At 39.1% G+C, this 27,752-nt stretch overlaps 1 protein-coding gene across 2 annotated transcripts; it reads right to left on the minus strand.

Annotated features, from left to right (window-relative positions):
* Positions 1-3,169: 3,169 nt before the first annotated feature.
* BEND6 (BEN domain containing 6) lies at positions 3,170-27,730 on the minus strand. Of its 2 annotated transcripts, XM_041410636.1 has the most exons (10): positions 27,597-27,730; positions 25,385-25,542; positions 14,294-14,522; positions 14,032-14,177; positions 13,425-13,523; positions 12,920-13,097; positions 11,262-11,479; positions 9,750-9,942; positions 7,820-7,958; positions 3,170-5,304 (listed from the first exon to the last, which is right to left on the minus strand). In XM_041410636.1, exons 3-10 carry the CDS (start codon positions 14,487-14,489, stop codon positions 5,037-5,039), a joined length of 1,437 nt encoding a protein of 478 aa, XP_041266570.1. In that variant the 5' UTR covers positions 14,490-14,522; positions 25,385-25,542; positions 27,597-27,730; the 3' UTR covers positions 3,170-5,036. The 2 variants fall into 2 exon arrangements, with proteins under 2 accessions (XP_041266570.1, XP_041266571.1); XM_041410637.1 differs by lacking the exon at positions 13,425-13,523.
* Positions 27,731-27,752: the final 22 nt, after the last annotated feature.

A 27,752-nucleotide genomic window follows, 5' to 3' on the forward strand; every position in this document is an offset into this window, starting at 1 on the left:
TTATGTGGTCATGACCCAACTGGTAAAAATAGCTTTGCCCTGCTTAGTGAGGTGGATCTCATCTCTGTCAAGCAGAACATGATTTGCAAGCAGGGTGTCATGGTCATACAACTCAAATCCTTGTCACCAACACAGGTTCTGCCAACAAGTATTGACTTGTCCTGTCAGTGCCCCCTCACTGCCAGGATTGAGAAAACATCACTCAGACCCCCATGCCCATGATGCTTGCTATTTATCTGCTACTGCTCTCCTGCTTCTTTTTGCCACCCAAAGTAAAAATCAGTATGAATCATCTTTACTCAATGCCTTGGGTTTGAGTAAGCTGAACAGTGTAAATGTCACCTATGAGCTGTGTGTCAGTATGAAAGAGCTGCTCCCACACCCGCAGAGCACTTCACTGGTGAGTGCTTATCAAATCCTGTAAACACAGGAGAGAAAGAATTCAAGGTTGCATGTTAAATTTTGGTGTAATGCAAGAGAATAAACAACTATCAGCAATATCATATCACATACTCTAAGGATTAATTAGTGCACTTATTTTTCTTGAAAACACAGAGTTACTGTTAGTTTTAAGCCTCTTTCCATATGAATGTAAAAACAGCTTTATGATAGAAGATAGACATACTGGCTGCTAGTTGTATCAACTAGTTATATATTCATTAACAGCTGTATGACTTAATCATTCTTGTTGGATTGTATAAACAACACTCATTTGTCTACTTTTATTTCATTATTAAAATAATGGAAACCTGACTGCCATTTGGAAAGTCATTGTTGCTGCCTAAACTTTAATATTTTGCATTTGTCACTTGATTTGCTAACAGAATGTTGATAGCAGTCATTCTGTTTGTAGCTTGCATTTGCACTTGATAACTTTTGATTCTTGAGAACATATAATATGAGGACCTGTAGTAAAAAGTTACTAGGGCAGCATGGTGGAATTATATTTCCAAACTCTGAGACCCTTTGCAAATGATGACAATTTAACTATGAATTTTTCAGTAGTCATTCTTGTAAATGTTTTCTCTTGCAATGACCAGTCCATATTTCCTCCTTGTCTGTAAACAATACAGTTAAGGAAAAAAATAGTAAGAGAATTGCCATGCAGTAATTTCAAATATGCTTACAAAACTCTGAATTCCAAAATTTGTGTATTTCGTCTAATTCCTATGAAAGAACAGTTATCAGGTTTTGGGCCAGCTTAGGAATGTTCTTATGCAGAACTTGTTGGGGAGGGTAGGGGAGGTGAGGTAAGGAGAAGTAGGGGTTTTTGTGAGATCTTCATAAGATCTCCAAGTCCAAAGCTCAAATGAAGTCTAGATATCACATAAGATGTGGAAGCTGTCTCAGAGCAGATGATCTTTATAAACTGAGTAATGCTCTCTAGCAACTAAGTTCACATATTCACTGTATGCCCTTAATTATAGAGTAGGTTTAGATGAAATATTATTAGGAAGAAATTCCTTACTGTGAGGGTGGTAAGGCACTGGAACAGGTTGCACAGAAAAATTGTGGATGTCCTATCCATGGAAGTGTTCAAAGCCAGGTTGGATGGGGATTTGAGCAGCCTGGTGTAGTGAAAGATGTCTCTGCCCATGACAGGGGGGCTGGAACTAAATGATCTTTAAGGTCCCTTCCATCTTGAACAATTCTATGATTCTAATTCAAACATATTTCAACATTTTTGCTTCTCTCATTGCTCCCTTAAGTGAAACACTGATTGCCTTTATAACCATTGATTTCCCTCTTGTATCACAGGACATACTGCTACTTACTCTTGATCTAGAAAATTTAGATATCTGGTGGTTTGAGTTTTTTCACTCCTATCTATATACCCTAATAACAGGAGATATAAACTTGACATGCATTAAACTCCCTGATTCATTCAACATTATGCTTTTTCAGTAAGGTTTTTATTAAATTCTTCACATATCTCAATATTCTTCTCATCTTAGAAAACAAGTTCTCTTCTGAGTACTTCATGATAAACAGTTACCAGATTTTATTCCATGCTAGCCTTCAAATTCAATCTAATATGCAGTAATAGAAATAAATAGTTCAAATTATTAGTTTTAGTATTGCTTATCTTTTCAGCAGTAAATATCCAGTTACTAATTGCCATACAGTCTAATACCACTACAGCTTCTGTAACAGCCATCAGTCCTCTCCCATTCTGAGGACTTCAAATAATGTGCCCTCTATTGCTCATATCAGAATTTTACTTTGGAACACCACATATTTACCTATAGCCAATTAATTTTTATTTTAATGTAAATTTTGGGAGAAGCAGTATTACACTCACCTGATATCCCTTTCTGTTCCTTCTGAAGTGTGTAATCTGTGATTATCTAGTCTTCAATTTTGTATTTACTGAGTTTGGCGGGTAATTTTGAAAAAGAAAAACAACTTGTATTTTGTACCTTTCTGTTCAGCTGCAAGAGATATGGCCCTTTTTTTAATGGTATAGTTGTGTAACAGCTATTTATCTCCTGTCATCCGGTGGGATAACATTGTTTCTCTACTTTAGTAAAAGGAAGGAAGGGTCTTTTTGCAGCTCGCTCACTTTTTATCCTTTGTTACAACATTAAAATATCTCCTTCCATTTGTTGTTCCTTTTGTCCAGAATACCCACCTACCTCCCTGGTCCATGCCTGGGAGCAGGTCCTCCACCCTACCATGAAACTCCTCCTCCACTTTTTGTGGTGAGCTGCCAGCCCCACAGGTCTTCCTTTGACAACTCACCAAGGCAGCAGAACGACAAGCACAAAGTGCAGCGGGATCTGCAGCGCTGCACCAGCCACAGGGAGAGCAGCTGCTCACCTTCAGCTCCATCCACCTGCCCAAGGGCTTCGGCACCGCCCGGAGGGCACAGCAGCTGCAGCCCTGCGACACCAGCTGAGACAGCTGTGAGGTTAGAGTGCCCTTGTAAGGTGGGCCAACTCCTTCCCCAGGTAAAATGACAAGCTTTACAGAAGCTGGCTTCAGAACTGTTACTAAAAAGAAAGAAAAAACCCCAAAAAACGAGCGAGAGAAAACCCCAACCTTGTACGTTAGAGTGTACCACAGAGGTGGTGTAAGAAAAGGCCCATTAGACAGTGAGAACAATAAAACAGCACTAAGACATAGCAATGTTTCATTTTATTTGATAGAAAGTTGCTTCAAAAATATGATTAACTATATACATTATTATATATGCTGTACATACAATTACATATACAAAATTTACATTATAGCAAACATCCTTCTGTTACATTTACAGATGGTAGTTAATAGCATGAGATCGAACTAATGTATTTCATACCTGCTTTCATCCTGATCCTAAATACAAGAAATTGTTAGGTGAGAGATGAAAAAGGATAGCAAATCACTTAATGTGTACCCCAGCCCACAAACAAGTCTTCTCCACAGTGCATTCTATTAGTGCCTTGCTCTAGAACAGTCAGATTTGCAGCACTTCCCTTCAGCAGTATTTGGCTGATAACCTTATCTTCAGATTTTTTTTTTTTTTTAGCATTCACCCTAATATTATTTCTAATTTATTAATGTAACTCACATGTCCTGAAATCCTCCTTAAATCAAGCTAGATTTCTTCAACATAATGTCATTTTATTTTTCCAATCTGATTTGTTAGTTGCTTGTTTGCCATGTTTGAAATAGATTCAGCTAATAGTACTCTCAGTTCTGGGAGAAGTACACTCAAACAGGAAAGCTATAGTCCCAAGCGTTCTCTCCTTCCCATGTCAGCACACTGGAAACCTGAAATCAGTCAGCAAGGGGAAAAAATCATAAAACCACAGAATATGCTGAGTTGGAAGGGACCCATCAGGATCATTGAGTCCAACTCCTGGCCCTGCACAGGACACCCCAAGAGTCACCATGTGTCCCAGAGCATTGTAAATACACTTCTTGAAATCTGTCAGGCTGGTGCTGTGACCACTGCCCTGGGGACCCTGTATCTTCCACTCCTCCTCATAAGGCTGTTATGGGGTTTGTGTGACTGCCAGATGCTTCCTGGAAGAAGTGGTGTCAGATCCCAAGGGGAACTGCCCAGATGCAGGGATTTTTCTGGTCCTAGTCCCATGAGGAATATTCTGCCTGTCCACCTTTTCTCTAAGCAAGGGGTAGCATACCAAAATCAAAACACAGGGAGTAGAAGCTGGCAACTCTGCCCTTTACTAGTTGCTTCTGCTGAAGTGTCCTCTATTTCCCCACTGAAGGGACCAGGCACCCTTATCCTATGGACTTGATGGTCAGGGAAGAAGAGAGTAAGAGCTGCTGAACCAGCAGAGTACCAGCATCAGAATCCCTGTGAGAGAATGGCTTCCAGAACTAAATAGGCTCTCCTGGAGGTCTCTTCCCTGAGCTACAAAGGAACATGGCTTCTTCCATTGCCTTTCCTACTTTGAGAAGCTAAAAAATAACAGCTTCTTTCCTGTGGATATCTTGAAAGTTGTAGTTTCATTGGCCTAAGAAAGTTATTTTTTTTCCCAAGTGAGTAGCAGCCTTAAACATCTATTTCATTTCTTCTCTGCTCATGTGGCCCTGTGCTTTCTACTCCTGTGCTGGCCACAGTCTTCATTTCACTAGGAGATCTTTCTATTTTCTCTCCATATAACTATATCTTTTTTGCATTAATATACAATAACTTTCTTTGATCAGTTAAGCAGTTTTGCCTCAGCTGTCAAGGTGAAAGCAAGGGGAATTATGGTTCCTCATATATATTCTTTTGGTAGTACTTTAAATAATGTTTTTTCCTAACTAAGGGGAACTCTACTTGTATTCTTCAGTACAAGTTTTAATTACTGTATAACATGCATATATCGTATAACATCTTAAATTCAAATATATTAACATGTCTTCAATTTTTTTCTAGACTATGGGCTTTTCATTTGTTTGAAAAAAAAAGTTCTCAGGCTTCTATTTCTGTCCACTGTTGGATACTACCATACATCTAGTACAATTTAGATATTCTTTCTTTTTTATTTTATATTGTTTCTTAATCTCTGTTGAGCACATGAGCTGGAATGAAACACCTGTTATTCCTTGTCTGAATTCCTGAGATCCTGTCCACAACCCTGGCTGGGAGAGGTCGCTGGTGAGCTGCTGGCGAGTTGAGACTCCACCTTAGAAGAAGTGGGTTTGGGACACTCCTGCTGACCTTCTGGGGTGGGAGGTGGAGGAGTCAGGCAGCTGTCACTTTGCTGAAGTTGTGCATTAGCAGCTGGTGAATCATCATCCTGCTGGTCTTGTGTGCAAGGAGGAACAGCCGAAGAGATGATGCCCTGAGGAGCAGCTGTTGAACCACTGTCGAGACAATTTATAACTAAATTTGAGATATTAACATGAAATGTGCAATTAGTACTTAATTGTGTTCTTAGAGTCCAAGCTGCAGAGTTTGTTTATTAGCTAGCTAAATTTGTTCACTGTCACACTGCCCTTTTCCTTGTTTCATCTCAGCTTCATGGATCTGAGAAGGAAATTTGTCTGTCTCATTGGAAATGTTATTATTGGATTTGTTATTTCTCTTGGATCATAAGTCTACTCTGGGGAAAGGTGGAGGAGGTGAGTAAGGAAGAAATAGCAGCAAGGGAGGAAATAAAAGCTGCAGCAACACCAGTTTTTTAAGTTAGTAACTTGTTTGGATAAATGGTTATTAAAGGTCCTGCACAACAGAATTTTCTCTACCCCTCTCTCTTCTTCACTGCTGAAGGTGGACTGAAGGAGTAGCAGTGAGATTATGAGCACTTTTAAGTTGTCTTACTTTTCTTACAGAGAATGTGAGTTAATTCCATTAACTCATCTGAGTTAATGTAATCACCAAGTTATCTTGATTACTTAGATTGTGCTTAACTGCTTTGACAGTGAGAGAATGTGTAACAGATGTAAAAAAATTCATTATAAATGCATCAGTTCAAAAGACACTATTCAGGCAATATCTGAATTGGTCACAATGGATGTTGGATTGGATTTTACAGAAGCACTGATCAATAACAGACAGAAGGGCATTTTTAATATACTGAAAGGGCATTTTTAAAACATTTGGTTTAAATTGGAAGGCAATATTAAATAAGAACTCAGAATTGTCTTAGTATAGTTAAGGTTTTCCTATCAAGGCTTCAGGAATACTGTGTACATTAGAAGACTCAGGAATTAGCAAAATGAATTAATCCATCTGATGAAGATAAAGATTGAAAATATTTAAGATTTTAATACTTTCAAAGAAGACAAAATCTGTCGTTTTGTGCTGTTATTTTTCCTGTCTGTGTTAAGGACAAGGAAAAACACTGCAGTGAATCATTGCATACTGTATATTACAAATACACAGGACCATTAATTTATGAAGTCTTCTCATCTCTAGGAGAGAAGCATGAACATAGTAAACTTAATTTTTGCCAGGTTGGTGCAATTGTTTATTGTTTCCAGATGGAAAAACCTGTGGAATATCCTAACAGGTATTCTCAAGTATTTATCAAGTAATAATTCACAGGCCACTGGTGGTCCATGGAGTACTACCAGGTGGCTTGGAAAGGAATTTTAGAAGCAAAGCACTATTCAAACATTTGTATCATAACACAGACAAATGTCTTGGGGTGCTTCTTATTTGTTGGTTTTGGGGTTTTTTTTTGTTTTGTTTTGTTTTTTTTCCTTATGAAGTGTCTTAAACTTTCAAATTCAGATTTTAAAGCCATGCAGGAGATAAGTGAACCAAGAAGAAGAAAAATGCTACTTCAGTACAGAAAGTCTAAGTAAGGACAAATCTCTTTTCCCTGTCACCCTATTTTAATCTCTTGTCCTGTTCCTTGCTCATTTCTTATCAGGTTCTTGAGGAGAGGCTGAGGCATCAGCTGAGCCTGTTCAGGCTCAAGAAGGCTCGAGCTGATCTTATCTGTGTGCACTACTGTCTGATGGGAGAGGGCAAAGCAGATGGAGGCTCTTCTCAGTAGGCCCCAGTGGCAGAAGCAGAGGCAATGGGCAGAAATGGAAACACAGGAGGTCCTGTGTGAACATCAGCCAACACCGTGAGGGTGGCGGAGCAGTGGCACAGGGTGCCCGGAGAGGTGGTGGAGTTTGCCTTTGCAAATACTCAACCAAACTGTACATGGCTCTGAGCAGCCTGCTCTGGGTGACCCTGCTTGGAGCAGCAGGCAGGGGCTGGACCAGCCAGCTTACAGAGGTGCCTTCCAGCTCCACCATTCTGCCATGTGTGCATCTGGTATATGTGGAAACAGCACTGGGCCAATAGCTGACTTCACCGACCGTAGCCACGAGTTTGGTAATTTTATATTAGTTTCATTCATAAGGCAAATAATAGGCAAGATGTTATTAAATAATTCCTCTGACCCAATAATTTAAACTCTTCTGGCAGTAAAGGATTGCCAGCTTAGCTCACCTACAGTACTCTTATAAATACATCCCAAAGAGGTGTGATTTTCCTTATATTCACTTGTGGGTTAATTGGGATACAACAGGTGACATGAAAATGGAATTGACTGGTCCATGGTGAACCAGAAATCAATAAGAAATGTAAATAATGTCAAATCTAAAATAGACAGCAAAGCAACTCCATGTGTTTCCTTCTGTTTTATCTTCCTGTCATTTAATAGTCTTATGCTGCTTTGTCTGGAACCAATAACTGTTTTGGTGCAGTAATGTCTGCTTCGGTATTATGTACTTTTTGTACAAGGTTATGGAAATATTTACTGGCTTGGTAGTCCATATACCAAGTAGGTAAATATCTAAATTTTAAGACTGCTTTTAGATTTTATTACTATGAAGTAATATGCAGAATTAGACAGTGTAGGCATTTTATGTGACTTACCAAAAACTATGTTTCTGAAAAGCACCTGAGTTAAGGTCTTTGCTTAAAATTGGCTTCTTGGTGCAATTGTTCAGTTTTTGTCCCATCATTCGCCTAATTAAAGCATCATCTGTGTTTGGAAACAACTGTTTTGTGATTCCTGCAAAATAAAGAGATTATATATATATATATATATATGGATCCTTCAAAAAAGCGAAACAAGAAATGTGTGATATAAAATATATTTCTTGCATCTTTTAAAGTTCCAGCTACTTCAGCTTCCACTCTAGTTATTTCACAGTCTTTACAAACTCCTTAGATTTTACACAGATCCCGTTTTCCTTTGTGCCTTCCACATTGCTCCCTGCTCTTGGGCAGACTAAAAAGGAACTCCAGGGCCACAAGGGCTTCTGTAGAGAGTGATTTGTGCTTGCTAATCATCTGCCCTTATGTTCTGTTCTTGATCCCATGTCCTTTTCCCATCCTCATCAGTCCTTATGACTCTGAATCTTGCTTTATTTTTTCTCATTAGTTTTCATTTGCAGGTGATGTCACTTTTTCTAAAAATTTCCCTTCTGTTTTGCCTGGCTACATTTTTTGAATGCAATAATAACAGGACTCAACGTGAGGAATGTGATTCCTGCTCCCTTCTTTTCCATCATCTTCCCTCCCCTTGATTTCCCTGCTCTTTAATTTCAATTTATTTTGAAGTCCTACAATTTCCATCTTCTTTAAATAATCTGATTTACTAACTTATTTTCTACAGTCCTAGAACTCCCAAGCTTCCTTCTCATTTTTCTTTTTTCTTATATAATGTTGACACTTTTCTGTTTAAATTTCAGAGTATTCTCTTTTACCTTAACAAAGCTCTTTGATTTCTTTATAGGCTTTGTCACTGAATTCTCCACAACATGCTGTATTCCATTCTCTGATTACCTTTTCAGTTTTGTCTAGGCCCTAGTAGGATTTAGAATCATTTGGGTTGAAAAAAGACCATTAGGATTGAGTCCTCCCATTTTTCTCATCCCATTAAATATTTTTCCTTTTTCTCAAATGTCATTCTGAAACTGTCTCATCTTTACTGCCTCTAAATATATTTTTACCATCCTACACACTCTTTCCTTTTATCTCTCTTGACTTTGGGCCTTTTTTTTTTCTAACAAGGTTCTTAAGAAAAAAAGGTTTTTGCAACTGATAACTTTTGAAACTGCTGGGTAATTTCAACAAAACTGTACTAAGCTAAACTGAGAAGGGAACCAAAAGAACTGTAAAGTCCAAGGGAATGCCAACTGGGGAGGAATTATAGTACAGTAATTAAGTCTATATTGTTCTAGTATTTAGTTATAGGCACGAATCCAATTAAAATTTGGCTTCATATGCTCACAAAATACTCTTTTCTTTAAAGCTAATACTTCCATCTGAAATTATTTTCTGTCCTATGCACCAAATATTTTCTGCTGTAAACGTCAGCATAAATCAAATTTTGTTTGCTTCTCTGATCACTATTTCTGCCTTCTATACAGTCTCATTTTGCCTCTAGCACTATTTAAAATGTCAGAATTCATAACATTCACTAAACTTCAGAACACAGCAGACATAATTTAAAATTTGATCCAAGTGTGTCCTCTTTTTGCCTTTCCTTATGTGTTATCATCATGCTCCAAGTTTGATTGTTGCAGGTTAACCTTGCAAGGGCTAAAACAATTTACAATACCACTGTTCCTGAGCAGTCACCTGAATAAAACCCACAGAATTCACACAATAGAAATATTATTACTTAGCATTTCACTGGCAGTATTTTTAACAGATGGTTTAAAAAAAGCATGTAGCTAAAGAAGGAAATAGGAAGCAGCTCATCACCTGAGTAGACCAGCTGCTAAGCATGACAGCCCCTCCTTGCAAGCCCCCCAGTCAAGTCAGAGCCACATTGAGTAACTTAACAAGTCATCACCTATGATTTCCTGAACTTCATTCTGATTCATAGCTGGTTTTGCCGCTTTATCCTTTGAAGAGGAGGATTTTGCACCTGTCAGGCTGTGTGTAGCCATGTATTCATGTGTATAAAGTGCTTGCATCAAGTCATTTATAAATTTTTGAGGTTTGCTCTTGTTACAAAGTGCAATCTGCCACTTTTCGATCTTGAACTGGAAAACAAAATTGGTCACAGGCATAACTACTGCAATTTTCTAGAAATTATATACTATTAGCACTGAAATATCTTTTTCATTTTCTATTTCTAAACCACAATTTCAAAAGTAATCTCTGCAAACAGTGTGCTTGAGATAACACCACACATGCATACTGCTCAGCATTTGGGACTACACACCCAGCTTGATTATTTTCCAGAAGGAATTGTAGGGTAGAGTAAGGACCCCATGCATCCTAGCAAACCCTTCACCATCCTCATTACTCACTAGTGGAGACAGGACATGTTCAGACACAGCAAAATCCTTCTGCTTGCTCTCCATGCAGGCTGGCTGTGGTCCAGTTCTGGCATGGTTTCTGTACTGCCTTGGTAGCATGGCACTGTGCCCAAGCAAATATTCCTGCCTGCGAGCAGACATGCCCTAAGAACCGTGACATCTGGTCCTGGGCTTTGAGAGTGGCTTCTGCATGCAGCAGTGGTACAGCCAGAGTTTAAACTCTCCTAATAGGCAATTTTGAGCTATCTCTATGAAGTAAGGCAGGCTGCTCAGAAAATTAGGTCTTTTTATTTCTTTGAAGATGTTAGGTCAAACTTTGTGGTTTCCAATATGCAGTCAAAACACACCACGATAATTCTTAACAGACTTCTTTGGATTTTAGTGCTCCATGACAACACACAGGAATGATTTGCATGGATTAGCATGACCCAATGCATAATAATGTTTATGTAAATAGTGAATGCAGACATTAGAATCATTCTTTTGGTTGTGCCTTCTTTTTTTTCATGTACAGCCTCTGTGCCTTAGATTTCTCTATCATGTTCTGTTATAATTGCAGAGAATAAGGGAACTTCCTTACTCAGTATCTCTGTATACATGTATTTCTACTTAACTGCTAGCCAGTGTCTGGAACAGGAGAAGAAACATAACAGCCTCCAATTACAAATTAACAGTTTGAACAGACTGCTGGTATTCATCTTAGGTTATCTTTGACATACTATTATTCCCCTTTGGCATCCAAACAATTCGGCTGGAAGTTATCCTTGGATCTTGGCATTTTCTTCATGCATCCACATTCTGCCCTTAGCCACAGATATGCAAGGTGACTGAAATTAAAGTGAATTTGAGTGTGTACGGGACACTGAATAAAACCTAATGCTTCTCATGGAAAGAGAATTCTGCACAAAAGGAGCTCATTAATTATGTTATCAATGCAATGATGACAAATTATTTTACTAATGGTTATTTTTTATGTAATGCTATAGCGGTAAACTTTATACCGTATAAAGTTTCATGCCCGAAATTGCCTTTGAACTGACCTGTTTTTCTGTCTGTTGCTCTTCATCTTCCACATTCAAAGTTATTGGTGAGCTGGAGTTACTCTGCATAGCTGCATAGGAATCTGCTAATGGATTGTGAGATGCCCTCCAAACAGCATGTGGATGCAGACTGGACGTAGATGATGTCACTCCCCCTTTGAGCAGCGCTTCAGCCATCCCTACCAGCTCCTCAAAGTGAGTGACTGCCTGTGGCAACACTGAAATCAGATGAAAAGTGAGTGGTAAAAAGTAATGGAAGCTTTCAGACTCCAATTACATAAGCAGGGATATTTTTGCAATTAGATTCCCGTCACATAATGCAAAAGACTCAAAGTAGTCAGCAAAGACATTTCCATATACTTCTTTTCTCCTCTCTCAAATGCTTTCCTGCCATTCTGCTGTCCCCACTCATGAAGATCTGGCCTCAGTTTCTAGAATAGGTCAGTTCAGTGCAAGGCTAAGAGGAACCATTAGTTTATGCTTATCCTGGCACGAAACAGACTATTTCTCTTTTTTCTTTTTACAATCTCAAAATCTCTACAAGTCCATAAAGCTATTGAATGTGGGCTAAGTGATGTCTGAGTTTTTTCCTTCAAAGAAGTCACACAGACTTCAGAGGCTTTTTATTTTTTTTTTTATCTATAGAGAATATGTTTTAAATAACCTTTCCTCAAAGTAATATTTTCAAATATAAACTTTTATTGCATCCATTAAGAAGAACCAAGGCAGAGCAAAAAGGATGCAGGAGATGACAAATCAGCAAGATACAGAATCACTAAATTAAATAAAATACTGTAAAAGACTGAGATAATTGCTCAGAATACAAGGTATCAACTTATATGTGTGAGAAAAGTTGTCAGACACAAAGAAAACGTTTACAAATAATATTTTAAAAGGTGGAGGTGAACGATTCACACCAAGATGAATAAGTTAAGAAATGCAATCAGGTGGGAAATGAAAATGATAAACAGTTGCAAAACCATCTGGCACTAAAACAAAACAGATACCACCAGACTGTCTAGGGATGGTGTGGTGTAGCTGGCATGGGAAGGAGTAAATCCTCTTTAAGCCTTATTCATTCACTAGTGGTTTGAAATTCTGGATTCAATTCTGGCTGCCTCAGAGTAAGGGATAGGGACAAGTGAGAGGCACTTCAGAGATGATCACTGAGAGATGAAGAGTTCATTTACAGAGGAACAAAATTTTTCATCTCTGGGAAAGAATTAAATTTGGTGCATCTGAAACTAACTCAGATTATCAGTAATGAGGAATCACCAAAGTAATTAGAAATTAAGTAATTTCAGAATAAATGAAATATCAATTTATCAAGAAAGACTGCTAGTAAGTAAGGTTAGTTGGACTGGTAACTGAAGTATTTGAACTTAGACAGGGGTTACACAGCATACAGAAAGGTTCTCTTGGGAACATCTGGCAGGATTTAGACACATTTTTCATTTCTAACTCTATGATTGCATGGCCTCTGTGTAAGTGCTGCTGGAATTAAATGCTGCCATGTATCACAGACTGTGATGCTAATGGTAGGCCTTGATCATGTCAGGTGCTTGAGCATCCATAATTCCCATCCAAATGGCCTCTTATAAATCAAGCTTTTCCTGACCTTCAGGCTTTTCTCTTCATCAAAATACTCCCAACTTTACCTTGAAGCATCACCAGGGACTGCCTTAGGCGGCAGTTTTCTCTCATGGTATCTGTCAGCTTCCTCTTGAGACTTTTAATTTTGGCACACAGTTCCACCTTGGAGAGTTGAAATAAAGGCTCTTCATCATCACTGCTACTTTCACTATATAGAAAGTTGCTTCCTGAGTATGGTCCTCTCTGGAAAAAACCCCAAACAAATCAAAGCATCAATACTAACATTAAAATATCTTGCTAAATCAAAAAATTCTCTTGTTTAAACAGATTCAGTGCATTTTAAAAGCTTTTACCAAACATAGCTATTAGTATTCTTATTGAAATTAAAAATGAAACATCAGTGCAATATGTAACTGTGAGGTACTTATGTCTGTTCCCTATTCACCAATTTTCCAAAGCAGCATCTTTTAGAACTGTTAACTTCACTATGGCAAAAATCCTACGCCTCCCTCAAAAATACCTTTCAGGCTGTTTTTGCTTGATACATTAAAATTGCTGAAAATATGTTACCTGTTTGTTAATTAAAGATGTTTCAAGTTGACTCAGGATGTTGGCAGGAGCAGATGCCTGCAATGATTTCTTTCTTTTTATATGTTTCATCATCTTCCCCTGTAAAAAGTGCATAACAGTGCCTTTGCATTCCTATAGAGCCTTTCCTTACAGTATTTCATAATATACCATAAGTTTTTAATCACTGTGCACTTGACATTCTTGGTTAGTAGTTTTAAAAAATGTATCTGTAACTTTATTAACTTTTATGTTTCCCTTGCCTATATTTTGTCACAGTAGATCTCAGCACAAGGCACACCTCAGAAAACCTGCTCCCTTCTCTTTTTTATGCACTAGTCAGATTTCTGTCTTACAGGGGAAAATGCAATGGAGCTACAAAGCATCAAAGCCTTGAATAATACTTGTCTCTTGACACAGGAAAGGGCAAAATCCATGGCCTAAGTAATTACTCTGACAGGTTATTGTGCTGAGGTACCATGTGAAGGCTGCCTGTATTCCTACCTTTACTGTACATCCTTTGTGTGTTATATTATGAAGAATCAATAGCTACAGTCTATTTCATTCCTTTATGGACCTAACAATATAAGGCACATAAAGACAAACTCACCTTTTCTTTATCCAGGTCACTGTCCTCACTTTCTGAGAATATCATTTCTATCCTCTTCCTCTTGCCTTTTCCAAGGACCTGTATTTTTGTAATTTCATCTGCTCGTAATATCTTTTGCATCATTTCCACCAGCTCTTGGGGGTCATCTGAAGTGATGGAAAGGAAAAAGGGCAAAGCACAGAAAATCAGGCCTTAAAAGCACAGATAATCAGGCCTTAAAAGGAGGTTTCATATCAGACACACGTTCTGGAACTGCACTCACCACTCATGTACACAACTTTCACCAGGTGCTTTTCTGTCTTTCTTTCTCCCACAGGCCAGTTTACTAGTACATGCTCATTAGGTTTCAGAAGTCTTTCTAGTTCATTGTCATCACAGGGAAGGTCCTGGATCCATGAAGTCTCTCCAATTTGCAGTGAATTATCATTTACAAAATCAAACAGTGTGAATTTTTTCATTGTTAAGCGGCTTTCTTGTCACACAGACACTTCCTGAAGGATATCATAGGAAAAAGAGCAGTTACTGTATCATGCCACAGGGATGTTAAAAGAACCCTTTGAAAAGCCCCAAACAACCCTCCTTTTGCTGGATATTGTTAATTACCTTGTACGAAAATATCCTAAGAAAGTGAAAACTAGCCAAGCAGTGAGTTGTATCCCCCTTCAAAGATGGTAGGTGATCTGTTTAACACCTGTACATCAGACATTTGCCTCCAAAACTATGCACAGAAAACAGCTTTCACTCACAGAGTCCTCACTCCCATATTACTTCTATTCAATCTGGCTGGGATCTCTACTACTACTACATTTGTCTCAATAAAATTTTTAATCCAGCTTCTGACTAAAAGACACAGGTGTGATAGAACCTGTCCTAGAATGGAGGAAAGTGCTAGCTATTCATGCTATTAAGTGGGATGCATGTTTATCATTTCATGGTCAGGAAGACAATTGCAGCCACAGAAAACCAACCCAGAACTACCCAGGACAACTGAGTGGGTGAGGTATGACACATCCTGGCAGTGGAAAACTTGATGTACAAAAGAAGTGACAGGCTAAGGACTCGAACAGAGCTGGGCTGCTTCATGAGGAATGACAGCAACAAGGAGAACCCAACCCCAAATATACACTTATATCATTTGCTTCATAAAACAATGCTTTTAAAGGAATGTGCTGTTCTGGGTTTTTTAAAGCACTGAATTTCTCTACAAGGAGAAGGAACAAGTTGTACTTTGAGCTTTATTTTCCCAGTTAGGATGATAGCTTTTCATGAAAGTATAAATTCTACTGGAAACGTAGCCATTTCTTTTAAGTGTTGCCATTATATTCAGAGAAGATATTTTCTACTTTAATATTATTAAATCAATGCATAGGAAATCTGATTTTCAAACCTGAGTCTTCTTTCCAGAAAACATGTGGTCAAGTCATAAAGGTGAAATACTTTCACAGAGCAGAAAACTCATGAATTCCTAGATGTGACAGTGTGATTTGCGTTTGACTTGGCCTCAATCAGTCAGAAGCAAATTTAGTGCCTCATACAGAAGCTGTCAAAAAGGTAACTCAGAGCTAGAAAAGGAGAATTACATGGGGCTATTATGTCAAAGTGAGAATATCTGGCTGTGCTGCTCTATAAAGTAATGTCAATTCATTTGCAGAAGCCCAGTTTGCCACAATTCCACGTGTCTGTTCTATGCCTCAACAGAGCTGGCTTTCCATACAGGGGTGAACTTGTTAATTTGCAAAAGACAGCTGCAGTCTTGTCAACATGTTTACTAATATAGTGAGGCAAGCAGTATAGATAAGAAATCACCATTAAAAGGAGTATTAAACCAAACTTTTATGCAGAATATGCTTAGTGTGATAGTAGTAGGATTGTTAAGTATTACCTCACTGGAGAAAGGAGACTGTGTTTGTAAGAACTGACATTATTTTTCTTTAAAGATCAGAAAACATCCATCCCATACAAATTCTGGAAGAGGAAGCAGCCTGAATATCACTGCCTGGCATGACTCACTAGAGACCTCATTCTGCCACTGATCCCTGCTGGATGGATCCTCACACCACAGACAGGGATCATTCAAATGAAAAAAAAAAAATATAGACAAAACAGAATCTAAAGGAACAAAAGTTCCAGCACTTTCCTCACTATGGACAGGTAAGGTCCAAACTAGAACTTCGTGTTTGTCTGAACAACAAAATATCAGATTTGAAACAGGCAGAGTATGCAATCAGTTGGGCATCAGTATTCTTCCTTCTTTTTCAAAATGCTTTTGAGTATATACTTCACTCAGCTTAACATTTCTCATATGGCTCAAAGATGCTACTTCTGCCTCTGATCAACCCAGCACAGCAATTTCCACCACCCAGTTCTTCGATTCTCAAATGAAGTACTTGGATATTTCCCCCCTTGGCCTTGGCAGTTGTGAGCCTACTTCTTTACCCTCCTAAAAGCCCACATAAGAGCCACAGAACTGCAGCAAAGTTAGAGCTGCTAAGTCTAACAACTGATTGATTTCTATATTTTTTTAATGTTTCCCTGCAGTCCTCTAACAGTTTGTCTTTTGTCTCTCATTTTGTATTAAGACAAATATTCTTTGAGCCATGGGACATTTGTGCGGTCTGAACTTGTACAGGGTTAGCAAGGCAGCCCAGGATTTCCACAGGTACACTGAACAGGCTGTTCACAGCATGCAGGACAAGTGATGATCCCCCACATCAAACACCAGGGCTAGTCACGTACACACTGTGCCAATACCATGCACATCAGTACCAAATCCAACAGCTTTTGGAAGGTATCAAACCTGCCTACATTTTTCAACAGCTTAAGGGAGCCAATGGAAATGCGGACTTCCGGATGTTCAGAGTCCATGAGAGCAGCCTAGTGTCACTGGTAAACACTGAAGCACATGGACAACAAAATATCTCACACAGTCTTTACACCAGGCAAGCACCTGGATCCATGACAATATATCTGGCCTCTTTAAGCTAAGGACAATTTTTACCATGGGCATGGCAGGACATGGAGATCAGCAATTTATCTACATTATATATAAAATTCTTCTGAGCTGACAAGATTCTTGCCTGTGGTCAGAGGGTGTACTAACAGCTAAACCAATTTCACTAAGGGCCTTAACAGCTGCCATATTCTCTCAGCATGCTGAGAGAAGGAATGTCCTGCTGTTTATAAAGGGACCAAGGCAGGGCAGCAACAGAAACTGACCGGGCCCCCTTTTCTCTGCTGCAGCTCTACTGAACATAAACCCAATTTCTTGTGTTATAGGGCAAAATGATGAAATCATGACATTGCCAAATGTGAATCATCACATCGGAACAGAGTGTAGTAGTTGATTGCAAGTATTTTTATGTTATGGAGCAATGCCTTCAACTCCTGCAGTAGACATTAATCAAACTATGTCTTTTCACAGAATTTATTGTGACAATCCATGGGCCCTGGGGATAACATCTAACTGTCTGCTGGCATCATCTCTAGCAGTGATTAAAGGGAGTTGAAAGGTAGAACAAAATGTCACTAATAAGGAAAAGGCATAGTGAAACACTTCACTTTCTGGAAGAGAAGTCCTGCAGTATTTTCTCACCATGACCTCCCACAGGAGTCCTTGTGAACCTTGTCCAAGGACTGCTGGAGATACTTCCCTCTAAGATCTTATTTTCCAAAACAGATCAAAGGCAAAATATAATGCATGATCAGAAAACAAACAAAATAACTTGGGGACTGGGATAAACATCACCAAACTTTTACTGCCTTAAAAGGGAGAGGTTGTCTAGCCACATTTGGCTCAGTCACTGCAGAAATGGAGGTGATTCACCTCACCCTATGACACGAGTCTAAAAGACAGCAGATGACTGACTGTCTGGGAGAGCCTGTTTCTCTCCACCAACTACTCAGTGACTACAGAGTCGGTGTGTCTCCTTACAGAAGCTGGCCTGGTCCAACCTATGTTGTATTACCTTTTTATGGTTTTGATTTTCAATAGCAGGATAGATTCCAGTAGACCAGCAGAAGTTATAGAGATCTGAAAGGATGGCATAAGAAATCCATCAGAGTGTATCTGATTCTCTGTTTTAAATCTTTCTAACATAGTTCTGCAAGTCATGAAGTAAGATTTCTGACACTGAATGCTTAGTTCAGTGGTTCATTTGGAGGAAACATTATCATTCACAGGCATTACCCTGTGTGCAGCTACTAACCACAAAGATATTATATGACCTTTGAAAGCCACTTATGCTTTATAAGTTATTTAATTCTGCTACATGCTGCATTTGAAAACACTACTGATTTGAGTAATACTGAAATGCAAATTTACAATTTTTCACTATTCTAGGTCATTTGTAGAAGGGAAAAAAGGAAAAGGAAGGAGCCATATAATTTTAAATTTCTGCAGAGGAAATGTTAATTGGACTCTTAATTTTTACAAACATGTTAACACCTCACATACTGCACAAATACTATAAATTTGTAATCGTTATATTGTTACTAAACAACACAAAAAAGCAAACCAAAACCAAACAAGAAAGCCCAAAGCCACCAAAATAAAGGTGGATCCACTTAAAGACATATCTCACCCTTTGTCTGACATAGTCTGTTCCATTCAGCCAGAGAACTGGCAGATGGCATGCTGAGATCATTACTTCTCTTTTCTTTCAGTAAACACAGTGCAAAGTGTCACAAGTTCACAACATGAGATTGTGTACCCACTTGATGACTCTGATTCTGTTGGCTTAAAACAGGGCTTTGACACTGGTTTCAGCAAATCAAGGAACCATGTACCACAGATCAAGGAACCACAACCAAGTACCACAGATCTATAATTATGGGAAATGGTCAGGCTTGAAACAGAGTTGCCTTAAGTCGGTAAAGAACTGATGAGACTGCTTGAGAAAAACATGAGATGTGCCCCTGCTATCTTACCTGGCTTGTGCAAGGTGTAAGGACTGAACGATGCCTGGGTGAAGTGGAAGCCCCAGAGAAAACCTGCACCTCTCTACCAGCCACTGTGCAAGCAGCCTGTTATAAATGTGGTCCTTTAAGGAGACAAAGTTGTACTCAAAGACTTTCTAGTGAGGGTCAGACAGCCTTTCCTGCCACCTCAGCAGGTGAAGGACCAAAGTGTTTATTCTACCTTTTGTGTCAACTATAAATTCTGACTGAAAATAACCAAGACACTCATGAAGCCCTATTTGCATATTAACTTTTACATCCTAAGGATGCAGATAAAGAAAAGTGAAAACACACCTTACATGTACAATCATAACACTCAAAACCCCACCTATGGCATAAAGGAAGTGAGGGGTTGGGGCAAAGAAAGAAAAAAGGAGTGAGGGGAAATCACCTCTGCTTACTTGGGATTGGTTGATGGACTGTCCTCCTGCCCTGAAGGGATGCCTCCAGGTGAGTTTTGTGCCTTCAGTGCACTGTAAAGACCTGGGAATATTTTTATATTTCTATCTATATATCGGTAATAGAGCTGTGTTACTATCACCTGCTGTAGCGATACACTGTAGTTAGTGCAATCCTGTCACCAGCAATCCTGAACCTGCTTTCCTATTATTTCAGGAAACTGTACTTTTTGTGAATCTGGACTGTGAAAGTTTTTATTGAACTCAGATCTATAGTACTGAACTGAAAAACTGCACTATTTGCAAGTCTCTGATCATACAATTTCTTACTGAACTCAACCAGGCTGGTAATGCTGAATGAGTTTTAATCAGAAGCTAAGCCATCTGATTTTTGAGGGCCAGGTGGAATGCAAGGGGATTTATTTTAGGCCAAATATCTGTAGCCTTAATGCAATACATAATAAATACACAATAAAGCTAACATTTTATTATGTACTAGCATCTTATATTATTTACCCTCTGAGTTCAGCCTTCAATTATCCCAGTTTTCCTTGGGAAAAAAGCCAAACCAAAACCCAAACTTAACTGGTCTTAAAATAAATCTACCTCATAAAAACCTATTTATTTCCAATTCAGCATGCTAAGTGGTAGTGACAGATTTCATTTGTGTTATTTAGACTGTCACATTTTACATTGAACTTGTCAGAATATGAAATACAATGTTGATGAAAAGCTTGGGCTGCACTGAAGTCTCAAAGTTCCCAATAGCAAGTGTATGATGGAAAACGTGACCATATTTAAATAAGTTCTGTGCCCTCTTGTAGGTTCTAATTCTTTTTACCTGAAACCAGTGTAACATTTACTAATGAATTCAGTGGAATTAGGTGCTGTCAGAATACAAAAGTGTGTTACTGCTCGAAAGATTTACAGTGTAATATCTTAGTCATTTCTGGGAAAAGATGATTCAAAAGCACAAATCTGCTGCTCTCAACTGAGAAATACAGAGTACAGATTTTCCAGAACCATCAGTATCACTGTGTTCCAAATTCAGCTGGGAATCTGGGGGAGCATCTATCAGGACACCACTGCAACTCTTAAGACTATAAATGCACAGAAATGATCCCACTTCCACAGGAAGGATAAAACTTTATGATTTTATTCCTGGTATTCAAGAGGTCACTTTCTCACTGCAGATCACTATCCTGGCGTGACTCTCTGTGAAATAACCTGAGATACTTTTCTAAGAAGTGATGCTATTCATGGTAAAGCAGCAGCTCTGGCCTTATTTACCCCAATGGCCTCCTTGAATTTAGAGCCTCAGCAGCATTTACAACTCACAGGATTACACAGACAACTTGGTGCAAACCTTGTAACCACATTCTAAAATCTGTTGAGTGACCCCAGGAATTCATTAAGCCATTCTAATTTTTCACAATAGTGCCCTCCTCCCATGTTTTAGCAACCTAGGAGTTCTATAAAATAACACTAATACCTAAATATGCAAAAGTCCTTTGTAGGACTGTGGCTTAAATGAAAAACTTGAAGAAATCTATTGGAAAAGCTCTGATTTTTGCATCAGATGATTAATTTTATGTGTTGAGTGATAGAAAAGGCTGAATAATAAATTTTTAAGCAAGTATATTTAATATGTCTGGAAGTACTAAACTTTTGTTCTAATCAATCATTTATTCAGCTATCATTGAAACAGGGCATTCATTTTAACAGATTTCAAGATAAACTAGCATCATTACTGGATTTTCAGTGCAGGATTCAGCTCTAGATTAAGATGCTTACATTTAAGTGTCACTGGTGCACCAGGTGTCTAAAGTTATTGCTGTAATCACTAGAGATGCAGGGGACAATTTGGCTTTCTAAGCAGGTGTCCAGCACCACTGTTATTGGCTTGGCCTGCAGCTGCTACTCTAGAAGTACAAATCACCCACAGGTTTTTTTATCACAATTGTCATCCTTTCAGGGATGTCTCAGCCTTGAGCAGCTCCAACAGGCCTAAGTGTGAAGCTCCTACTCAACACAGTTAAAGCTTCCTGGAGAGCAATTCAGCTTTTCCCAACTGCTGTAGAGTTGAAAAAATTGAATGTAGGGTTCAATTCAGTGGTCTAAAAAAAAAATGCATGGTGCAATCTTAGATACCATCAGTTATCATGCCAGGCCTCCAGCTGCCTCTTCTGATGGGAACAGACTTCCCACAGGGCTTGGACCCTCTTCTGAGCTTACCATGGTGGTTACTAACTCCAGGCACCTCAAACAGCACTAAACACAAATTCAGGGAAATGCATTGTTCTCTGAACCTCCATGATTTAGCCAAGTCTAAATAGCAGCCTAGATGTCTCATATGCCTATAAACCATGTAGATTTATTTATCTGTATTTCAATCCCACACTCAGTGAAAGATTCATATTAAGGTAGCAAGATGCCAAGTAAGATGCAGGAAGCTATCTTAATTCTACATGACAGATTAATATCTTTACTAAATAGCTATTTCACAGCTGACAGATGGAGAACTAATACTTGCTTCAATTTGCTTGTTTGTAAATGCCATGCACAACAAAATGTATTAATATACAGTCCAAGAAATAAATCTCTATTTATTGAATACTTATGCTACAGGAGTTTGAATAATCTCAAGACAGCTCTTTCCATGCAGGTTAATATATCCAAACACTTAGAAGCAATAAGTAGCCTGGAAGAAGAAACAGTCAACATGGCTCTGTAATGTCAAACACTTGGTCGTGCTCATTATGACCTGGCTTGGGTAACCCAATGCAATCCATTTTAACAGCTTCCAAATTATAAACATTAAATAACAGTGATGCATCACTTATCTTGTCTAAAGATGTTTATGGGATCATTAGAGAAAGTTTGATCACATGCAAATCTCTGCTGAGGTGCAATAATTGTGCATTTGTTCCATGCAAGAGCCCAAGCAGTCAAACTTTTCCTAAAAGGCTGAAAAAATATTAGGCGTACTTTCAAATTGGATTTATTCAAACAAACCCTCTGATAACCTGATATGAGGGGTTATAAGAGGATACATCTTATTCTTTTTATAAGGTAGTAGAAACTATATCTTTCATTCTGCCCCAAAGTGTTACTGTTGGTGGCATTCTCCCTTCAACTCTTAAAAGCAAAGAAGTGAAATAGCAGGTAGAAAATTCCAGGCTCAATTTTTGGCCAGTATTTAATAACGTAGCAGCATCTTTGCTATCTCTACTTCTAGGCCTTTGCTGGCTGTCATAGGTGAGTGATCATAGAAGAAAAGTCACGCCTGATTAATACTCAAAGTGCTCGCTCTTTTACTCCAAATCTCTTCCCCAATTGCTCTGGTTTTGCAGTATTTTGGTAGGTGGGAGGGGGGAAAAAAAATCTGCATTATTATTAAAGGTCATGAACTAGAAAAAGAGACATATATATTGCCCTCTTACTCCAGGGAATATTACTTCAACTAAGAGTAATTCTGCATGCACTTCAGAGAACTGACAGCAATGCATCTTTCCTGCAACAATAAAAAACTCAAAACTTTCTAGAGCTATTTTTTCCCTTCCTGTAAAATTATGTGTGTTTTTACTGTATGTTGTTCAACCTAACTTTATGAAGTAATATAAAAGTGGAATGACTAGTGTTGTATATCAGTCTGAAAAAATCCTTAAACAACTTTTAATTATATAGTTAAAAATACTAATGAAGTGCAATTCCCTCTGGGATGCAAGGCCACATACAGATTGACAACTGCTACTCTAAACACTGCCAAAAATGAATACAGAGCAAATTTCAACCAAGGACACAGGGGCACATTGCTGCTATAATAAAAAGAAAAGTGCCAGAGGAGCTTCAGCAGTATATTTCCATCTAGGCTCAAGAACAGTGCCTCTCTGTCTACAAAGTCAATTTATGCCTACAGGATCCCTGCTAGCATTTTTCCAGCAACACTATAAGCCATGAGTGAACAACTGTATGGCTCATTCTCCATTTGATTTACATTCAGTCTAATAAACAGAGGGAATTTAAATATGCAAGTTGTTTGAGCTGATGAACCCACAAAACAAGGACAACAACCTCTACATATATAAAGCTGACAAGAATTTGGTTTTACATGGCCATCTATGACACCTGCAGATGGCAAAATGTTCCAGCCACAGAGGGGTTTAGTCTGTAGCACTGGAATCACAGAGTTTGGTCTTGGGTAAATCATACAACCTTTCAATTTATAGTTCACCTTTTATTTTCAATTAATCTGAAATAACAATACACATTTACCTGATTTCAAAGATTTTGTGAGAATTAACTAATGTTAGTGTGCCTTTTAACCATATAAAGCACTGTATGGAGTAAACAATTTAGCAAGTTTTGCAGAATGAAGATTTGTAATAAACCTGCTGATTTTATAATTTCACATAACAGATTTCTTTTAAATGGGTTGCCTATATCAACCCAGCAAATGTTATTCTTTCTACTAAGAACGTGTTTTATAAGGTTTAATCATCTACCAGAAACTCTCCCAACATTTCCTATGGTATGTTTAAGCTGCTAGTGTAGCACTGATGGTACTATGTAATCTGTGAGTAAAATATTGAGGGGGAAAGTCAATTATTTCATTGAAGGAAGTTGATAACACTCAGTTACTATGTCTTCTGTATTTTATTTGCTTGTCTCTTTGGTTTTGACTGTATTTACTTTGGTTCTTGTTTGATGAGGAAAAACCCAAACATTTTGTTAGAAAGTATTAGATGATTAGAGAACCCTTCTTACCAGTTAAGTAGTCATTTAGGCAGAATATTTCACTCAATTATAATTAATTAGTAGAAACACAGTCCTTAAAGCATAGCTACACACCAATGAAAGAGATGATCTTACCCTCTCACTCACTCAGCTACTCTTCTGAAATAATTTCATGCATCATCTCGTATTCTTATGTCCACATCAGCAGATGCAGCATGTGACCTTTTTCCCCTCAGCTCACTGACACAGGGAGTTTTACAGCTGCAAAATGAGGTCTAGAAGGCCTCAGTCTGCAGAAGCAGAGAGGTACCTTCACAGAGCTGTGGACTACCCTTGAATCCTATGGCTCACACTGGGGGAGGCCAGCAGACTTCTGAAGACATGGTTTCTCCACTCAAAATGCCATCACATTTTCTTTTTACAATTTTTTGTTTGTCTATCAGCCTAATCTATGGCACTCAGCTAGAATTTCTAGTTTTATTTTAAAAGGTGTGGCTGAACATCACCTAAATTATCAAGGAATATGCACTGGCCCAAAGACTGTACTGCAATTCTGCAAGCAGGACAAGGGTAAGGGAAGAAAGGATCTTTTCCTTCAGCCTTGCTGGGCAAGACTGCTAAGTCAGAACAGGCTATCATGAGAGACCATCTGAAAGAATATTTGAGGTCAACACTGCCTTTTCTCCCTGTAGGAGGGCTGCTGCTGCTACAGGACGTTCCCTGTTCAACTCTTACATTAAACTGCAGGAGTTTGACACAATTTCCACATTGTTTCCCTGCCTCACCAACTTGGGAAATTGGGTAAACTGCATTCAAGAGTAACTGCAACCACAGAAACATCCTCCTGTGCATTTCCACTTCCAATTTGCTGGTCACCTCTTCTCTGTGGTTCTCTGAAGCAGAACTTCCCTTTTGGATCCCTCTGACCAAATAATTATCATCACCTCCTCCCTCAGCATTGCTCAAGTGAAAGGCTGCTTCCCACACTGCACCAAAAGCTTCACCTGTGCCAGTGACTTTGTCACTGCTCTGTTTGCCTCTGGTCCCCATCAAAACAAGCATCTGTAGGATCCTACATCCCACCTGCTCACGACTCTGCAAAAGTGCACTCACATTACATCTAAAATGGCAGCAGGACCCCTTGCTTATTGCAGAATCAATAACTGCCTTCTTGGATTATAAAACACTTAATTTCAATTCTCAACAGCTTCTGACCTCCCCTCCCATCACCATTATCACAGTTAGTCTCAAGGATTTGTTACCTTCTTTTACTTCTTCTCTGCAATGGCTTCACCTCCAGGATTTCCCTTCTGAGGTCAAATCTCAGATGAGAGGTTTTGTTTTAACCTTCTCTCTTCATTTCTTTTGTCTTCTCTGTTTATCATCCTTAAGATTTCGGAAAAGTCCCCTAAAAAACATTCTGTAAAGAATCTTATATTAAAAGTGTGAGACATATACAACTTCTCTTAAATTCTCTTTATTACTATTTGGGGAAAAAAAATCTACGCACATATAATTTGCTTATTATTAATGTGTAGTAACTTTAGCAATTTAAACTTTATCTGACATGGAAGTAATATTCTAACCATGCTACCATACCCTGCAGTACTCAACAAGCACAAAGCAGTAATGAATATAAAGAAAGCCAGAGCAGCAATTTGGTGTACATGTGAGATAGATGACTCAAAAGCCTGGAGCAGCAGCTCTCTGAAAAATCATGCATGTCAGCATTTCTTGTACTAAACTGTACTCTTTCACATTTGAAAAAAAAATAAATTAAGCAGCTGTCATGAAATGTATTATATCCTTTTGAAAAAACTTTATCCTCAAGACACCAGTGAGCTCTAACTCTTAGAAAGGAAAAGCTATAAACCTTAAACTAAAAAGCTTTCACTAGAGATTTGTCTGTCAGATGATTTCTACACAACTGAGAACAATGTGAAAAGAACTGCTCCCCCTCAGCTGTCCGTGATTTACCATGCAGTCACTGCTGTGCTAGTTTTGCTCTATCATCCCACTCTGAAACAATAAATCAGTGCAGAGCTAAAGGTGTCAAAAAGTTTCCTGCTCCTGCAATATCCTGCAGCGTGGCACTGCAGCACGATGCCAGGAGGATCACACCAATTTCCTTCATGTTTCAGTGAGGTAACGTGGACTGCTTGAATAATCTCAGGTAATCTGCATTAAAACCATTCTACTGCAGTGTACTGCGGTATTAGGAAAGATTTCAATATTGCACCACGTGATGCAACACAACCTTACAGCATTTGGTAGTTTCCAGGCAGTGGGGAAAGCTTTGAATCCATGGCTGCAATGTAGCAACTTTCCATTTTACAAAGTAATAGGGCAGACTATTTTGGCTTACTCTTGATGTATAGAATGAAACAATATGAAATTCCTGGAACAAATTATTATAGACCTAAACTCCAATTTTTTTTTCTTTTTTTACTTACACCCCCTCTCCCGCTATCATGAGCATCTTTTGATGATAACAGATTTCCTTCACCTTAAGGGTACAGTAAAGCATTACAATGTTATTAGCCCAGTGACAAATTAATTTTACTAATCTAGAGATTATTTTCACAATTCTTATTTAAGCTACCACAGATACATTTCCCTCTCTGTCTCTCCAGCTTGCATATTTTTTAGTTTAACTTAAATTTACACGTATGCTTTTCTGCAGCTACGTTCCAGTCATATAAAGCAGTAACATTTCAATCTTTCCCCAATATTTACACAGAGATTTTAATTATTTCTATGAAGTTTTGGAAATATTCTACATATTTATGTGCTCACATCAAAGATGCATGAAAAACACACGAATTTTGCCTTGAATGAGCTTTCCCCCCAGTAAAACATGAATAAATGCAAAATGGTACCTGGCTATATTTTCAGCTAGTAATTTTTTTTTTTTTCTGTGTGTCTCTGAGGGAGTTTAGAACTGCATTTCCAAACACCTCTAAAACAGTCTCTGAAAGCCTGGACTATCACAGCAGCAACTACAGAGGTAGAAACAGCGACATAGGTGAACTCTTGCTACCATCTGCATTAGCCACCCGCACATGGCAGGATTGTGATGCCGCACCAGCTGCGGCCGGCGGCGAGGGAAGGGCACGGGGCTGACATTGGCTGCAGCGCGTTGCAGCTTCCCGCAGGGCGAGGGTCCCTGCAGGTGCTGCTCTGCAGCCCCGGCGCCTTTCTTTGGCCAAGGGCACGGCCGGGCAGCGCGCACGCCGCCCCGTCCCGGCTGCATCGGGGACACGGGGCAGCACCGCACCTGGTCAGGGCCCTGGTCACCTTGTAGGGTGGGTCTCAGCATCATTTCCCAATCCCTTTCCTCGCCAGGAGACCGGCCTCGACCGACACCTCGGGTCCAGGGTACGCCACCTTCCCCCTTCCCCCACGGAGCTGCGCTGCCGACACCCCGCGCCCCTCGGTCGCAGCCCCTCTTTTCCCTCGGGGGTCCCCCGGTACCTCGCAGCAGCCATTTTCCGACGCCCTCAGCAGCTCCAGCGGTGATGTCACCCGCCGAATCTCCTCGGCGGCGGGATGCACCGCTCCGTGCTCCTTCCTCCCTCCCGACACCAGCGGCACCTTCTTCTTCTTCCTTCTCCTCTACCTCCTCCTCCT

The sequence above is a fragment of the Onychostruthus taczanowskii genome, unplaced genomic scaffold (genome assembly GCF_017590055.1).
Source record: "Onychostruthus taczanowskii isolate IOZ18803 unplaced genomic scaffold, ASM1759005v1 scaffold33, whole genome shotgun sequence".
Classification (NCBI taxonomy): Eukaryota; Metazoa; Chordata; class Aves; order Passeriformes; family Passeridae; genus Onychostruthus; species Onychostruthus taczanowskii.